Source organism: Ptychodera flava, chromosome 18 (assembly GCF_041260155.1).
Source record: "Ptychodera flava strain L36383 chromosome 18, AS_Pfla_20210202, whole genome shotgun sequence".
NCBI classification, from domain to species: Eukaryota; Metazoa; Hemichordata; class Enteropneusta; family Ptychoderidae; genus Ptychodera; species Ptychodera flava.
The window spans coordinates 38,664,395-38,683,845 of NC_091945.1; the positions used below are offsets into that span (position 1 = coordinate 38,664,395).

Below are 19,451 nucleotides of genomic sequence, written 5' to 3' on the forward strand. Positions count from 1 at the left end.
TGCATTGTCCAGTTGACAGCCCAGATCATATGCCTCACGAGTCAGTGTTGTATCTGCTTTCTTACTTATTTTTAACCAATATTTGACCATTTGTGTTATGCTTGAAACAATTAGAGGATATCTACCAAATTCCATTAAACATGCTATGTTGGATGCTTTGTTATTCACTTTAAGTATATGCTTGCAGAATTTAATGTGCAACTTTTCAATTGTGTTTGTTAAGTTTGTGAGTATGGTTTTTGCATTTGTGCATATGTCCGCAGTCCATACTTCAGTACAGTATAGCAGAATAGGTTAAAAATATTTTTTAGAAATATGGAATAGGGGTTTAAGATGTTAAATTTTGTGCATCCGACTGACAAACAATTTCACTACATGAGCACGGTACATGGATGTGGGGACTATGTCATCAAAGGTGACCGGTTGTTAGCAGTTCTAGATCGTATTCTCTGACGCGAAAGACAGGTAAAAACCTGGGTCGGGCCCACAATAAATATCAATTGCGTGTATGCCGTTGTTCGTTACTATTGTTGACATACTATCCCTAACAACGGCTCGTTGCTTGTGTACACGAGCGTTCGTTTGCACAGTTAGGGCACAGCAGCCTCAGTAAATCAGGTGAATGTTGAAACTGGCTTTTACTTCCATACGTAAATTCACCGAACACATGAGGTTTGACAGACACAGTCGGATTTGAAGTTACACCGGCCCAAGTCGTCGAATTTTCAGTATGGGGTCCGCTCCTAGCACGAAGAAAGTCTCCAAACGAGACGACGTCAAAATAAGCGAAAATACACAAGAACTTGCCGCATCTCCAGCGAAGGCAGCGTTAGAAGAACATCGTGAACGACTACGGGAACATCCAGAAATCCAGGAACTTTTGCCAGGCCTAAAAAATGCTGTTCAAATGCTTGAGAATGAGAGTAACAGTAAGGGGACGACAGCTGAAGAAGTCATTAGAGATATAGGTGATATAATGGAAGAGAATGTCGAACAAGCTCTTTACAACTATGACTCGAAGGAACAGCGACGTATAGTGTGTGATCAATTGGCGTACGACGGTATGGTACCAGCGACTTCACGATTTCTGGAAAAAATACTCAGTGCAAACGATGGAAGAATTACGGCAGATGATATCACAGCGAATACAATGTTTACGATTCTGAATATCATGACCTCAATGACAGATCGGAGCGTACTTGTATGTGAACAATGCAAAGACGAAGGTTTACTGAAAGTGTTACTGCTGCAACTGGAAAATAACGATGAAAAGGATAACCACACATCTGATCCGGTGAGTTTTGCGAGTTTATTTCATTTAGCGGTGGACATACTATGTTTTTAGCCATTACTTAGGAGACAGAACTCTGTAAATGATGCTCTGGACAATTTCACTGGTCAATTAAGAAAGAAAGTACTTTTTCAGTAAAATCAATTTCCCAAACGACGATACTGAAAATCAGCTTATTTCTCTACTAACAAAACAAGAGTTATCTTTTAATGAACAACTTGCTGATTATACTTTTTACTTTATATAAACAAAGAAATACCTAGTTATATTTATTATTAGCTACTATTATTATACTGTAATACTTTATCTTTATTGAAGAAAATTTTAACTTATTTTGGTATCACACTTTTATTGCCACAAATGTGATGTAAATTCTATATTTACAAGCAAGCAATAAAAATATTATTATTAATATTATCACACTCAACAGGTGTCACGGTGACTCGGAGCTGAGCAGGTCAAGTGTAGCAATCTATGGATAGAGATACTGTGCAAGCAACGTACGCGTAGTGAATAGGCCAAACCCGGAATTCGAATCGACCACGGTACAAACAAAGCCATGTGCGCAAACGCGCATAGACGTACGTGTATTTCAATCAATCAAACAATCAATCTTTATTTACTCAACACATACTAACAGAGAGTATGGTATGGTACATCAAGATGTGTTACAAATGTAAGTGAACAATACAGAGAAAGAAAAACAACCATTCATCTCTGTAATACGAAAACATGCAATACTTACATTCATTGGAGCTGCTTGAGCTCAGTATCAACATGTGCTCTTTAAGAAAACAGTAAAAGTCTGAACAACAAATGAACAAAAGTTACCAGGACATTTTTCAGCCCGGAGCTGCTGGAGGGTTCAGCATACATTTGTATTCTTTAGAAATACAGCTAGATCAAGAACATTTTGTTCCATTAACTTTTTAACAACTTCTTCTTTTTCTAAGAGACTATAACATTTCCATTTTGTATTTCCATACGCGTTAGTGCACATGTGGGTTTGTTTGTACCGGCATCACGTGATTATTTGGGCGTACTGAGTCTGTAGAACGCATCGCGTCCTTTTTATTCCGGAGTAGAACCATTGTAACACCACAGAGTCACAAATGTCGAATTAAAGAAAAAAAGAAAAGAATGGCCCCTGAAAATTTCCAATGAATCACTTCGAATTTGAAACATTTTATCCGAAATGTAGGTGGTCGATGAGGTTAATAAACATCCAAACGTGTCCAATGATCAGTATCATTCTAGGTGAATAAATGATTTATCAGAAAATGAACCTTCTTTAGTGGTGTGGTACTAGGTACCCGGAATCGGAAAGCGTACCTTGAAAGCACCACAAATCTTTTTAATTATAGAGCAACAGCTGTCATACAAACATTTTTGTGTATCATTTTTAGCTCACATTTGGTATACCAATATGAGGTAATCGTATAAGCTGAATCAGTTCATTTGCATGCAATTTGCATGTATGTATGTATGTATGTACGTATGTATGTCCGTCCACATCAAAAACAGCTAAACCGCAGCACCTACTGTCTTAGTATTTGGTGTACAGGTGCACCAAGGGATGGAGATGTGAATTTGTTCAAATGAACATGTCAGTGCCAAAAATATGCCAATGAGGGGAAAAAAGGAAAAACCCTGCAAATTGCTAAAACTCTGTAACCGTTGGTCAGATTGTGTTGAAACTTGGTGTGCAGGTTCCTTTAGGCATTTTAAAGAAGGTGTTCAAAATTTGGGATAAAATTTGCATGTTTCTATTTTTAGGGTAATTTTTTTGGTTTTTAGTCAAAAAATGTTTTTTTCTGAAACCACTCATCTGATTGCTTTGAAAGTTGGTATACATGTTCCTCAGGATGACCTCAGTCAAGAGTATACAAATTGAATTGAAATTTTCATATTTGTGATTTTGGGGCAATTTTCCAAATTTTTGATCAAAAATTTTTTTCTTGAAAAATTAATAATCTGATAGCTTTGATATTCAGTATACAGGTTCCTAAGGTTGATCAAAATCAGTTTAATGAATATCGTGAAGATATCTTGAATTTTGTATTTTTGCTGAATTTTTTGGTTATTTTATTCATTTTAAGTAAAATTTCTTCTTCTCTGAAACCGCTAGCCCAATTGCTCTCAAATTTTGATTGGATGTTTGCAAGGGTGTTACCCTTCTAATTGTTGAAATTACAACAAAATTGGAAATATTACTGTTTTTGGGCAATTTTTGTCAATTTTGGTCCAAAAATCTTTAAAAAATATATTCTTTTCAAAGCCCCTGGACAGACAGCTTTTATAGTTGGTGTACAGATGTCCGGAGATGACAATAGTTAGATATGTGGAAATTGTCCTGAAATATACAACTTTGTATTTTTAAGACAATTTTGTCATTTTTGGTCAAGAAAACTTGTTCTTAAAATTACTTGTCTGATAGCTTTGTAATTTGGTACAAAAGTCCCGAGGGATGTTATTAGATATATTTTCTGCTCAAAGTGTTGGGAAAACCCCAAATTTTTATACTTTAGGTAATTTTGTTGTGTGACCTAAAATGACCTACACCAACCCAGGATATGTTGTGAGAGAGTTTTGAAGGCTGTGAACATAATTTTGTCATGTTTAATATCAATTTGTAGTAAAATTTGGATCCAGAAAACAAAGCTGAGGTAATTTTTTTCATTGCGAACCAATTTTTGCAACTTTTGCATGTAAGACACACAAGAACTGATGAGAAATTTGGATCCAGGATAATTCCATATGTCGTAATCCCCCCACAGTGGAAGGCATTTCACTATCTGTAACTGATTTAAGTGCTGTTTACATTCGAATGATAGCACTCATAGCATTAATTAAAACATCCCCAAAGTTGTAAATATATTTCCTACAAGCTGGTCTTATGTAAACATGGTCAACCAAGGGGTGGAACATTTGATATTCCGGAAGGGGTAGGGAATAGAAGATTGATGAGTAGTGTTACTTTTTACAAGATCCCTTGTACATTTTTTCCCACTCTTTATTTTTCCCCCGCTCTCCCACCTTTTCTTTTTGTCAAGCTTCTCTGGCTAATTCTTTTGTTGACATTTGCTTATGTATGTAGGATCTGCTTGTCCCATTGCTATAAAAGTTGATATGCATGTTCCTAAAGATGAACTCCAGTACCTAAGTTGCAGACCTTATTTGCTTTTGTAATTCTTGTTTTTCTGGCTTAAATATTTCTTGAATTTACCGATTCAAACCGAATGTGAGCACACTGTCCTTGACGGTATTTTTTTAGTAACCCCTTTCCCATTCACAACTTTTTTGTAGTGACTCCTATTCTTCCGGACCATCCCACCTCACCCCCAGTTGTAAATAATGACGGCTCCCTAATGGAGGATGTCTCGCTTAAAAGTCTTCATATCAGTTATAAATTCTACCCATGGAGGATTTCCCTTCCTACCTCAATGCTTTACCGTATGTAAGGAGTTGTGAAATGTATACACATGGCGGTATTCCCTCCCTATGTCTGATACACCATAAGCTGGTACAGATATATTACTTAACAAAATGGGAAAGTTTCTGATTAAAAGTTATATCGCTCCTTTTATCATACAGTGTATTTTGTATAATTTCAAAAATTGTATGAGGCAAAACAAGTGCATTCTAATTAATAGTGGGTGATCAAATTATTACCACAGTCGAATCTGATTACGGCAGTTATTATTTGCAGGTACATTTTTGTCTTCATATTAGTGAACTCGAGAGTTGATCAAGTCAAGATTTTTTGTCTCCTTAGCACAGTCAAGTTTATGGAAGTAAGGATTTATACTCTACATATAATTATTTTCATTTGAATTGCTTTATTCACAATATATTCCTTCATAGATTTCTTACAGAACTGCGTTGATGTACATTGGAATAATTTATAATTGTGCGAAAGGTGGTGTGGGCAGACAATTTTACAACGATCACAAAGCAGTGGGCATCATTGACCCATACACCAAATCTACAGACAAGACGATTAAAGCCCTTGCAATAATGACGATTGCTTACATTGTGGAGGAAGACGAGCAGAATGATTTGATTGTGGCTGACAATGCAATTATTCAGTATGTTATACGCACATTTAAAGAAGCCATGATATCAAGCGACAAGACATCAATCCAGGGATTTAATGTTGAGGTAGGGACTTTCACTTTGGGTATAAATTACCAAAGCATACATTTAAATGTCGATGTATTGACTGTCAGTGTGGGTTTTATTGATCAACGGATTTTATACATGTTGTAGTGTTGGTAGACATGATTACCCAAAACATTTTGGTTTTTGATGGAAGAATGGAAACCTAGGTGTTGTCTTAATCTTATAAATATGTCAGTTTTCACAATATATTATCCAATTATATTAATCTTTTGATAAAAATCTGCCAAATCTTCTCAAGGTTTAATAAAGAAAGTAACTTTACTGTTTGACTTAAAAAGTCAAAAGACACACTGAGTCATTCAATAGGTTTCTTCACGTTTCAAAAATGTATACATATTGGTCTTTCACAGTCCATTTATTTTCTGTATGAATAAATGTGCTTTACAACTACTTAATTTCATACATGATTGCTGACTAAAATTTCTCATTGATTCCACAGGAATTGGCCCAAGGTTTATCAAGTTTGGCAAACCACGACAAAAACAAAAAGATTATAGTAGATGCTGGGGCACTGCCTCTTTTAGTACAGCTCATGAATGAGGGTGATGAAAAGGAAATATACTGTGCCACTGAAGCTGTATGGACGCTTGCATTCAATGATGAAAATAAAGAGAAAATAACAAATGAACCAAATGCCATAGAAACGCTGGAAAAGCTTAGGTCACATGACAATCAACAAATACAGCAGGCTGCCCATGGTGCATTATGGGTGATTCACAAAGGCAATGGGCAACTAGGTAAATATCCATGGAGAATGGTCTACTATATTGATCTGGTCTCTCTGAAAATATAATTGCCTCTTCCATCTCTAAGATTTTCCTGCCACACGTCTCTCAGAAATCTGTTTGTTTTAATACCAGGAAATGAAATGTTGAAAGTAGTCATCTATGTAATACAGAAAAAATAAGAAAAGTTGCCATTTTCATTTACTGTGTGAAATACCAAAGTTAAAAACTTCTATCAATGACAGGATTTGCAGAGGGAATTATGACAGTTATTTATCATTGACATACGTTGATATGCACCCTTGTACTGGCATTTGATGATACATTAGATGGGTACTTTTTACAAATTATACAAGGAGAAAGTATTCGAAAGTTTCTCATTATCATTCCCATTATTACTGTCAAATCTGTTTAGAGTAATTGTCACACAAGGGACCAAGAAAAAGTAACCACTATAGGGCTGTTCACAGTTTACGTCACTGTTCTCTCATCAATATGCAAAAATAAATATTTGTCCGCATTTTTAGATTACGCTTTTGAAAATTATGCATGCAAAAACGACGAAAACACATCTTAGTAGGCGACTGCTAGTGTAACAATGAATACTAAAAGGCATATTCACCACTCAGAGTACAAGCTGCAAAAACAGCCAGCCATGCAACATTGATAAAATTTGTCCGCATCGCCGCATTTCAAGCTGCGTGTCCAATGTCGCGCGCGTACAGCTATATTTAGTAACAAACCTGTAAGCGTGAACAACGCTATATGAAGGTGACGTTTCTATAGAGGGTGGGTGTATATGGTGTGCTACTAAATGGTGATGGAAATCAATGCCATAAATTATTCAAAATTATTATATTTACATTTAATTTCTTGAGCAATTGTGATGCAGATATAGACTCTCATTACTTGCTTTCTGTGTATTTTTGACAGAGGTCATTCTGGTACAGCACCTGTGTATAATGGTTAGCATATCTAACACAGTTAGATACGCTGACCTTTATACGCAGATTTTGTACAAGAAATACAATTTTATTTGTGGATACTGACCACATTAAAGAATGAGAGGTAGCTGTTCTGTTGAGGGCCTTTAACATGTTAAATCTTACAGCACTGTCATACTGTAATAATGAGGTGACCTAGGGTGACTGCTAAGACAGGTTTAACTGTATGCAATCTTATCCCAACATGGGAGATTTAGTATGTAAAAACTTGACAATCTGTTACAACTGGTCTAGTGAAAAGGTCAATAGTTCCATTTTGTGTACAGGCTTTTATATCTCTATTACATGTCTTTTGACTGTGGAAACTGTTTTTCCATTTCTGTTCATTGTTTTCTTCCATACGTAACTTTTTTCTAACCCATTAAGTTTAACCTTGAGCCTCTTAAGTTTCACAGACTGTCATTGGACTGATAACCATGGCAACAAGTCCCTTGATGATTCATTAAATCAAAGATTTGTTTTAAATATTTTCATGAATGTTTCCCTTCAAATCGGAGCTTCAAAATTGAATGAACATCAAGGATTGTAAAACAAACAAGTGCTAATCAATTGTATATTTTTCCTTGTCTTCAGAGAAACAACTTTCTGGTAATGAGGAAAGAAGCAGCCATCTAGGTGATGGCAGTTCAATAGTCCAGAATACAGACCATGTGATGATCAGCTATCAATGGGATGTTCAGAAACTAATGATAAAGGTCAAAAAACAACTTGAGCAGAATGGTTTTAATGTATGGATGGATTTAGATCAGATGGGAGGTTCTACACTACAAGCAATGGCTGATGCTGTTGAAAATGCTGCTGTTGTCTTGGTTTGTCTCTCTCAAAAATACAAAGACAGTCCAAACTGTCGAGTTGGTAAGATTCTTTTCAAGATATTTTGTCTTAAAGGTATACTGTCACCTGTTCCAATTTTGCCACAGTTACCATGGAAAGAGAAAATCTAACCAATCACAGATTTTAAGCAGGTGGCCGCTTTTTAAAAGCAGCGCCCTCACATGGGCATTTTCAATACCAAGGAACACTCCTTTGACCATATATGGGCATATTTAGATTACAGGTGAATGTATACCTTTAATATATGAATTTACAGTTACCGAATACAACAGGTAATCCCTGCACTGTAATACCTGTTGGCATTAGTAGTTTGCTTTGATTAGTGGAAATGAAATTGAGATGAATAAGTTATCTCACAAGGCATGATGGGAATGCATGGTAAAATCACAACTGTTCAGAATACTAATCAAGTATCTGATACAATACAAACCCAAATGGTGAAATTATATTTGAAAGGTGTCAGTTGATAAAAATTTCCACCATTCCTCAGCAGTTTCAATGATCAGATAAGCCTGATGGATGCAGTTCCTAAACTAATCCTTGGAGTCACTCTAATGTGTAAAACATTTTCAAGGCATCGTTACATGCTTTTCACTGAAAGGGCAGATCGTCCATGTAGTCGACACGAACACGAACTGTCTGATATACCAGCTATCAAATACTAAGAAACATAGGGCCAAAGTCCCTGAAGCTACTACAGACATGGATACAAAATTACGTATTTCCTGACTGTGAAATTATCTCACTAAGGTCATCCTGGGGACCTGTAAACCAAAAAACAAGCGACAAAACAGTTGACAGAGCTCTGCTGTGTTATGTAGAGAATAACTTTTTGTGACACATGTATTGATGACGAAGGTGGATATCTTTGATAGCTCGATTCAGGATGGCCTGACCAAAAATGGCAAAATTAGCTGCAAAAATACAAAATTGATGATTTCATCATTATTTCAATATATTATATTAAGATAAAGCCTGGGAACCTGTATACCAAATATCAAAGCTATCAGATGAGTAACTTTTGAGAAATAAATATTTTGACCAAAAATGGCAAAAATTGACGCAAAAATACAAAAATTGAAGATTTCATCAACTTTCAATCTATCACACTAAGACAACCCCTTAAGGAACCTGTATACCAAATATCAAAGGCATCAAACGAGTAGTTTTTGAGAAACACATTTTTTGACCAAATATGGCAAATATTGCACCAAAAATACAAAATTGCAGATTTCTTCATATATATTCAATACATCATATTTAGTTTATCTGTAGGAACTTGTATACCAAATATCAAAGCTGTCAGATGAGCGGTTTTGATGAAATAAAGTTTTGACCAAAAATGACAAAAAAATTTCTTAAAAATACAGATTTGCATATTTCATCACAATTTGAACAAATCTAAGTTGGGTTTTCCCTAGGGACCTCTATACCAAATAACAAAGCTGTCTGACCAGTGGTTATGAAGAAGAAGATTTTTTACCAAAAACGCCTTTTTTGGTGCTAATTTGCATATTTTCAACAATATAAAAAAAGGGTTTCTCAAAATGATATTTTTCATCTACACAACAAATATCAAATCAGTAAGTATACTGCGGTTCTCAAGATATTTGAGTGGACGGACGCCTCACAAACGGACATACATACATACATACATACAGACTGACGCCGGACGGATACCCATCCCAATAGCTTCTATAGACTATAGTCTATAGAAGCTAAAAATAGTAAGAAATGAGCTACAAAATCACTATCAGTTTTAAGTAGCAGGTAGAGTAAGTCTGTGCCTTTGTATAAAATACTATAAAAATAGTAGAAAGTGAGCAACCAGCTGAAAGTTAGTCGAGGAGTTATCTTACGCATATCATTAGCATCTCATTGTCGGCTACATGGACTGTGTGCCACTGAATGCATAGTTGACTATTTAATGTTGACAAAGATTGTCATATACAATGTGCATACTGAACTCAGTCACACACATCACTTGCTTGTTATTATCTCAGTGAAATGACATTCACAATATTCTAAATCACTGTATGTTCATTTTGTTACCATGATTACAACAGAAGCTGAATATGCATTTCAACAGAGAAAAGAAGTGATACCTCTTATGGTTGAAGAGAATTACAAAGCAACGGGATGGCTGGGGGCAATTCTGGGAACGAAATTCTACATCAACTTTGCAAAAAAATCTCAACCATTTGGTCTGTGTGTGCAACAACTCATTAAGCAACTTGGTGAAAAAGGAAAAGCCAATCAAGTGAAGAGACGACAATCTGTAGTCAATGGAAAAATGACAGAAACTGATGGAAAATCTGTTGATGACACTTGCAGTAACTGGACAAACCAGGAGGTTGTTAGGTGGTTGAAAAACAATGATATTAATTGGTAAGTTTGAACTTGCTACTTGTGGGTGACACGGCCTGATTGCTTGGTGTATTAGGTACAATTGTTGCCTGGAGTATTGGTTGATTTATTGATGGGCAGACTGACTACTGACGGACAAAGGACAACACTACATGCAGTTGAGTTACATTTAAATGACTCATTCACGGACTTAAAACTGAAAGACAGACTATCTGATTGAATGACTGATGTCATGTCAGACTCAATGGCTCATCATGGTGAAATATGAAAAATACAATCAAGGACAGTGTGCTCATATTTGGTTTGAACTGGTCCATTCAAGAAATATTTAAACCAGAAAAACAAGAATGACAAAAGTAAATAAGGTCTGAAACTTTAGGTACTGGAGGTCACTTTGGCAACATGCATAGCAGAGGAATGTTTCCACCAGTCCCCCTTAGGTACCGTTCAGTTTTTACGGCCGGGGGGGGGCCGGCAAAATCCAGGGGGGGGTCATCATAATTTTGGAATCCACGAAGGGGGGGGTCATCACTTTTTCACTGGTAGGAAAGGGGGGGTCACCACATTTTGAAAAACATAATACCTACAATAAAGTTCACTTTATGCCATGGCCATGATCGACCCTCTTTACCGGCGGGCCGCCTTCGGCGGCCCACTACAATAAATATATACTTTATGTATTACCCATGACCCTCTTAACGGGCAGACGCCTTTGGCGGCCCACTCCAATTAGGTTTACTTCATGCAATGGCCATGATCGACCCTCTTTTTACCAGCGGGCCACCTTTGGTTGCCAACTAGAATAAAGTTGACTTTACGTAATGGCCCATGACCCTCTTAACCGGAGGGCTGCCTTTGGCGAACCACTCAAATAAGTTTACTTTGTACAATGTCCATGGACATAAGTTGTCCATGAAATGAAGTTCAAAATTGCCTTACAGTCGTCCTAATTAACAGATGTTTTGCATGGATGTGGCTGAGAAGTTGTGTACTTTCATCTCTGCTACACGAATAAAGTGCGCCGCGTACCGGAGTTCAAATCCAAACCGTGCCGGTAAATTTGACATATGGGTTTGGGTATTTTCAGCGGGGGGGGGGGGGGGGGGGGGGGGGGTCATCAAATTTTTTCGTCTGACAAAGGGGGGGGGTCATCATTTTTCGCGCGAAAAATTCAGGGGGGGTCATCATTTTTTGAACACCGGCGACAAGATTTTGCCGCGCCCCCCAGGCCGTAAAAATGAACAGTCCCCCTTAGTTTGAGCAGGTCTACCAATATGTATCAGTTCATGAACAATGACAGGAAATGACTCATAAGCTGTTTCAGTTACTGCCACCACTCCTACACATAATAGGTAAACTGCATACAAATAGGTTATAGATCATAGAAGCTCTGACTAAGATGTGTAGGCTGTTTCAGTTACTAGCACCACTCCTAAATTTGCAGGATTTCCCCTTTTTCTTACCTCATTTACATATTTTCGACACTAACATGTTCATTTGAACAAATTATATCACATCTCAACCCTTAGGTCTACCTGTACATTAAATATTAAGATGGTAGGTGTGGCGGTTTGGGAGCTTTTGCATTGGATGGACATACATCCGCACATACATACATACATACGACACCACTGACTCACCATATAGCTTTTTTTGTATTTATATACATACCAAATATGAGCTCGAAACTATATGAATAGACAAACCCTATTTATCATTTGTATTTTGTAATGGCATTACATCGACATCTATGTATGCTTTATTGCATACAGTATCTGGCCAGCACCTTTACAAAAGACAAATGACACAAGGATTACAGTAGGTCCAAAAAATCATGGTTCATACTTGCATGGAAGTTGTCAAATGTTTACCTTAAAATAAAAATATAGAAGTGATCAAAGTATAGCATTTATTGTGGCTAATAGTAGTGCTAGGGTAGAGGCAGTTAGGTGTCATTTATGCAATCACAGTCCCTGTGATGAAATGTTTGCCTGTCACAACTCCCTTTTGTCACCTATAACATGTTGCAGATATGAAATTTTATGTATCACAGTTCTGCTGTGATAAATGAATTATTATGATAACGTTCCCAATAGAAACTTACATACTATGGTTACAATGTTACAGAGATATCCCTAAATATAGTTACATTGGAATAGAATGGTTTAAGAAACCATTTTTCTCATGCAGTTTCACATTCTTAACAGAGTTTGCAACTTCCATTTGTATACTTCAAAATCTATTGTTAGCATATCAGATGTTTTTTTTAAATTCTGCACATATAGTAAACCGCTGCAGCAGTTGATTGGTGAAGACCTGGTTTTCCTTGCCCAAATGAGAGCTGAGGTAAGTCCATTATAAACCCATAAACATTAGCTGCACTTCACATATAATGTTGACATATATTGCCAGATGACTATTTAAAAATCTTGATACATTTAGGTTACAACAAAACTACTCCGAGTTAGAAAACTTACAGAATTTAATCTTATCAACGTTGATCAATCTTGACCCTATTAAATTGTTAGTGAGAACAAATCTACTATTTTAAACATTAATTAAATAAGACCTTAAAAAATGTCAGTTTGTTCATAAAGGTTACAGATGTATCCCTAAATACAGTTACATGGGAATAGAATACAGTAACATTCCTTTGATTTACATTAATTAAAGTTCCAAATTTCAGTGTGGGTCTTCCATAGCTAGGAATTAACAAAAAGTGTTATTGATGATATCAGAAGGGAACAGATTTATTACATGATGTTTACAGCCATGGTCTCTGAGAATTCAGCTGTATTGGTACATGTGTTGGTAAAAACTGGTTTTACAGTATGGACAAGCCACGGTTCCTTGGAAACAGGTCTCCAAATTACCGGTATGAAGCTTAATAAACAGTTATTTGATATTCCATATGTTTAACACAAGTTGAACTATACAGACATGCAAAAGGATGTTTGTCACCCTAAACACACTCAGAACAAAACTAAAACAACAAATAACTCAGATTAATATAACTCTGTTATTGCAGGCACCTGAATTCTTTTATTTTTACATGGTGAGAAATCTTGGAATGAAGACAATCCCTGAAATGAGAACACTGAGAAATGCACTGGATAAGCTTGGACATCAGACATAGATGCACTGGATACAAGCTTTGGCCATCTCTCTTAACATGATAGGATTGTATGGGACTTGTCATCGAGTGATGAGGAATGACCTGTTGTATAGAACACCCTGGCAGATAATGAACAATTTAGGACTTCCATGGTGATGTTTGATACTGTCCACTTTGACTTAGTTGTGTGTTTTGGGGCAGCAAATTATTTAGGGGTGTCAAATGAATGCTAGTCAAAAATATGTCACAGAATCAACCAACAGAAACACTGAATGGAAAGCTTAATGTCAGGAAGCATTGACTTTATAAATATTGTTCATATATGTTGACTTTGACAAATTTACAGCTTCAATTTTGTATACAATCACACACATAATATCCTATGTGGTTCATGTACCGTACATTGACCTATTTGCATAGGCAATATTACTTATGCATAAACATCAAAACAATCATTACACTGGAACATCCTGTCGGTAAAGCTTAGTATATTTATCCCATTGATTTGTACAATTTCATGTCAATGGTTCAACATTACAATTTCAAAGGAGAAGTAAAACTCTGAAAATTTTTTTGTGAAATTACCAACAATGTACCAAGTATAATAGATATTGCTAACAAAAAACTGGAAGAGGTCTATCAACAAACAGCACTGAATATTGAGCACAATGCATTACATGTTTTGGTCATGTCTGCATGTTACAGGAAATGAAAATAAAGCTCCATAAGCTGCATCTTTTGGCTATTTTTTAGAACTTTTGTTTTGTGGTTTCCCTACAATTTCTGCATTGAATCCCTAAACTGTAATTTAATGCCAAGTTATAATAATTTAGCATATCAACACAACCCATATGAGTATAACCTATATTGTTATTGTTGAAAATTGTATTCAAGTCTGGATTAGAATTCATTTGTAAACAATAAACAATGATCGCTACACACATATAAGCTGTGTTGACAAAAATAATACTCAAAATTTCAGCATGACAAGCGGTTTAGGGTCAGACACGATAGTTGATATACTGAAGCAGAATACTGAAAAACTTGCAACAAGTTGCGGCTTATGTCCCTGTAATCAAACAATTATCAAAACTAACAATTATTGTCACTTTGACTGTACAATGAAAGAGAGACTGGTTTTGTATATAAAAATATTGAGAAAATTGTACAATTATTGCTCTATTGTTCTATGTGTGGACCACACACTTTACAGATAATACTGTAAATTTAATATTTCCTTACATTTATGGTATTATGGTCACACATGTAGGTGACTGTAATTTTTGTAAATGTCACATATGTATGCAAATCATTGATAAATTCTTCATAACAGCCAACCCTGAATACAGTTTGTAAACAAAGACATGAACACTGGTTATGTTTGACCTCTGACTTGCCAATTTATCCAATATAGACAAATAATTTATGGTTTATTGCAAAAGTTATAGTTTCATTTCATATTTTAAAAAACAATCAACATCAAACTCTGTCTGAATAACTTTACTTAACAACTTGATAATAAACAAGTTGCAATGCATAGTTGGCAACATCCATGCACAGATTGCAGGGTGCAAGCTATGGTGCCCACTTCAGTTCTGCATGTGACTTTTGTGAAAATTCTATTTCAGTCATTCTGCATCTGATTCATGTCTTGCCACATGTTTTCAAACCCTCAAAATTAACCTTGACATAAAACGGTTCTTAAAGGAAGCAGCTATATCATATTAAGGTTATACACAATATTACAGTCATGTATGGAGCTGTTGTCAGTGAGTGACATCCTAGACGTATCTGCATTTCACATGCAGTAAATCACTCACTAACCACTCATCCATACAGTGCCATACTTTTTTGTATAGCCCACCACATCATATTGATACTGTTGGTAATTAGATATCAGCCTTGAAAGATCTTGGTGATATTAAAGCTGTTCAAACAATCAGGTAGATAAAACATGAACTTACTGGATAAGTAATTGTATACATGCTAGTAGAATTTACCTGGCTATTCATCAGAAGTAAATGAAAGAAAATGGAAAAGATGGTTGTGTTAATATTGAAATTGTTCATGCGGAAACAGTTTGGTTAGATGCTGTAATAGGAAAACAGCATTTTCTATCTGGATCTACTTTAATATCGGTCTGGGTTATGTCCATTTAGAGGATAGTTGAGAAGAGCCAATGGCATACCGTATATGTAATGAGGGTCGGTTCAAATCGCCAATGGTCATTGATTATCAACCACAAACGCTGGAATTTCCTAAAAAATTGTCGTCTAGTCGCGTTAGGCTTTGAATATAACCACAGAGTTCGATCGGCAGCAACTTTGCACTGACCGCTTGGCAGTCTGTCTGTTTTTTTTCGGCCGGGGAAAACTAAAAAGTGGCATTTTCTGGAGCAGGTGCCTGTGTGTTGCCTGTTTGGTGTCCACTTACACAATGACCGCCGCCATACCTTGGCGTCCTTTTAAAGGGAGGCTCCGCCTTTAAGGCATGAACGAATCACGTACTGTACATGTAAGGGTTATAGGTTATGTGGATTCGCTTTGAAATGTTATGCTGCATTGCGATCTGACCTGACTGATCCACCGATCAAGCGTGACTTTTGGCTACCCGGAAGTGTCTCAGCCCGAGTCAATTTGCTATGTTCTCCTGTGTTAAAAATTTTAGGGATTTCTTCAGGAATAGTTTTCTGAGTTTCTTTTCCCTTGACCATGTTCGACAAAGAGTTATTGGATGTTTTTCGATCTCTTTTCCAGCTTTTGGTTGAATTTTCAACGATTGAGCTGGCGCAGATATTTTTTGAGTGAAGGGTCAAGTACCGGGAAATGCATGGTGATGGAAAAAAATCGTGCTCCATCGTGCTCCGATGACCGACAAGAACAGTTGACCCATCGTTGCAAAGCTTAAAACAGTCTCCAGACTACAGATAGCAAGGTTAAATTTAAATTTGACACAAAATAGGTGATATTTGGCAACAAATACGTTACTGTAAATTTACAAGGGTCAAATCCTGATTTGTAGGAGCGGTACCTGACCAGGAAAACCATCCAAAGAAGTAATTTTTGATGTATAAAACACTTGTGTCAGTCACTATCTCGACTGTACTGAACGGTAGACATAACATCTACATCCACCACGGTAAAAACTACTGAGTGCTAAAAAGAAAGGGTGGAATCTAGCCGAAAAGTTCTGAACTCGTTGCAATCTATAAGCCAAGGTTAATTGTTCATGACGTCGGCTGCTTGAACTGAGGTTCGCTGATTGGTCAATCGTACTATCCTCTATAAGGACATAACCCAGACTGTTTATAGACCACCCTCCTCAGGGTGTATTGACCTTTCCAGTGCGTGTAATGTTGTACAATATGCTTTTGTGTTATTGCATAGTGCATTTGGTCTTGAAGTGCGGGGAAGTACCTACCATGCGTATTTAAAGGAAATTTAACAATTTAAGCAAAAAAGATTGATAGATCCACAATGGGCACAGATTTTCATTTGCATACTAATCGCTACTGTAGTTCAACAATCTTTGAATAGTTGATATTTTTAAGCATCATGATGATCAATTTGGAGTCTTTGCTCATGATGAACTCAATGGTAGGCTCTCATCACACTTTAAAAACCATTTTTCCTATATCAGACACATTCATTGCACTCAAAGAAAATGTAAACGTGACCTCTATACTCCAGAGTAATTATACCAATATGGGCCAGTTTTCCATTAAGTTTGCTGGTCCAGAGATAGGGAATACAATTCCTGATACTGTAAAAATATAGATTTAAAACAGAATAGAAAAATTTCTCCTGAGTCATAATGAACCAGTTATATCATATTGAAGTTTACTGATATTCATGTACAGTTTTGTTTCTCATTTAGCTCACGAGAATTGACAGTGTTCAAACACAGCAGTACAGGCCCTGTCACACCTTGATGATTTAGCCAGCATATGCCAACATATGAAAAATTTGGCAAATACACTAGCGTATGTAGAGTATGTTACGGGTAAGTTTTGTGCAAGATAGGAGCATGCTGAAGCACGCTGGTATATGTCGTAGTACGCCGAGATCGTTTAAAACTTGTGCATGCACAAAACTTTTCAACTTTTGCCAGCGTATGGCTCATACATCACGCACACGCGGGCCATAAGTTGTTGGTAGGTTATGCAATTGTTGACACACCTTCACACACGTTACTTGTAAGTTATTTATAAGTCGAAATGCATCAAGATAATTGTCTAGTGTACAAAAAAATATTTTTAACCTATGAGTACGTCATGAATACGCTACGTATACGCCCAAAATTGAAAAATAAATCATTAGTTCAGCAAGCCAGCGTTTTAGAGTGATTTTGATACGTCAGCATACGCTGGCTCAATCATCAAGGTGTGACAGGGCCCTTAGTAAGCAGTGTTTTCTATTTTAATATCTGTAAGGTCAGAGGCTAGACCAGATTAGTAGGCCTGTTACTACTTCAGCCTCTTTCTGTAATCTTCATAGAACACACTTTGTAATCATCAGTCAGATTTTACATGGGAATAAACATATTATAATTGCACGCTTGTTGTTTGGTATGATTTTCAATAACACCTGAAACCTAGTATGTGAATTCCTCATTTGCACAGAATCAGATTAAGTGGCATAACTTTGAATTGGTTTTCATTGAACAATTCTCTTTCAAACAAGCTGGTTTTATTCATGATGTTTTAAAAATCTGATGATAATTAAGGCACCAAAAAGATAGACTCAGTGACCGTACAGCATCATCATATAGGAGGCACAATCCAAAGGTCATTTAAATCTATTTTCTTCATATACAACAAGAAAAGATAAGCCATACTGAGGTACATAATGCAAAGGAAGTTCAACATCAAAATGATAAAAGTTTTTGTAATTGTACACCCTACTACTGATCAAAACGAAATCAAAACTTTTGAATGAATCTATTACAAAACTAAAAATTCAACAGAAGACAAAAATGGGCATATTGTGAATTGTTTAGGTACAATAAAGTGTACTACTAGCTACATGTATATGTCAAGGCATATCATAGTATATTGATATTCCCTGACATACAGTAGTACACTTATTGTACCTACACAATTCACAATCTGCCATTTTTGTATGTCTCCCTCCAGAACATGTTGTCCTGGATCTGTTGCAAAACTTGTGAAGTGGATGTATTTGTACAAGCCCTATACTTCACCTCCAGAGGGTGTGACATTCTGATGAGCAGCACAATTTTTCGTTTCTCTGAACACTGCTAAACTAATTTCTTCACACCATTAATTAAGGTAGTATGCAACTCGAAAGTGAAAGACTTCAACTTTTGGTCTAACTTTCCTCAAGGAATCTTTCAATCATTCTCTTTCAAAATCAAGAATAAAAATAGGGGGTCACCGCGCAAATTTTGGTACTAGAGAAACAAATTTTCCAAGATTTACCGATATTAGAAATGCAAAATAGCCGCCATTCCTGTGTTAACTCTATGGACAAAAATAAAAATTTTTGAATTTCAAAAAACTAAGCCGGTGAAAAGTTTTCTTTCACCAAGAGCTTTAAAATGACACCCACATGTGGTATATTAGAAGAGAATTGTAAAAATTTGAGAGTCCGAATGTCTGTCCCCGAGGTGCATTCTATCTTAAATAATCATAGTGATTGAAATCCAATTCTAGTCACTGTCATATGTACACAAACTGGCTGATCCTGAGCAAAATACAAAGGACAGTATGCTCACTGTAAAATAACAATAATTTGTAATTACAAATGCAAACTAACAAATGTGTCCTATTGTTGTGAGGTTGTTGAACTGGCTAGAGTCTAAATGTGTAAACATCTTCACATTCTGTATATAGATCCAAGCTGACACACTGCAATACTGATGAGGTATCTTCAATACTATAGCAATGACCTAAGATGTAGGTACAATTCAAT

The 19,451-nt window shown here is 36.2% G+C and overlaps 1 protein-coding gene across 1 annotated transcript; it reads left to right on the forward strand.

Annotated features, from left to right (window-relative positions):
• The first annotated feature begins 540 nt into the window (after positions 1-540).
• Positions 541-18,072, forward strand: LOC139117751 (uncharacterized). The gene is made up of 7 exons (XM_070681011.1): positions 541-1,294; positions 5,156-5,452; positions 5,913-6,210; positions 7,776-8,057; positions 10,103-10,424; positions 12,689-12,749; positions 13,432-18,072. The coding sequence occupies exons 1-7, from the start codon at positions 731-733 to the stop codon at positions 13,537-13,539; spliced, it is 1,932 nt and encodes a 643-aa protein (XP_070537112.1). The 5' UTR covers positions 541-730; the 3' UTR covers positions 13,540-18,072.
• The last annotated feature ends 1,379 nt before the right edge of the window (positions 18,073-19,451 follow it).

What these genes read in the sequence shown, in the direction of transcription:
- LOC139117751 (XM_070681011.1), top strand. Translation starts at nt 731, where the DNA reads ATGGGGTCCGCTCCTAGCACGAAGAAAGTCTCCAAACGAGACGACGTC. An exon ending in ATAACCACACATCTGATCCG is followed by an intron (nt 1,295 to 5,155) that starts GTGAGTTTTGCG and finishes ATTCCTTCATAG; the next exon opens with ATTTCTTACAGAACTGCGTT. An exon ending in AAAAACAATGATATTAATTG is followed by an intron (nt 10,425 to 12,688) that starts GTAAGTTTGAAC and finishes CTGCACATATAG; the next exon opens with TAAACCGCTGCAGCAGTTGA.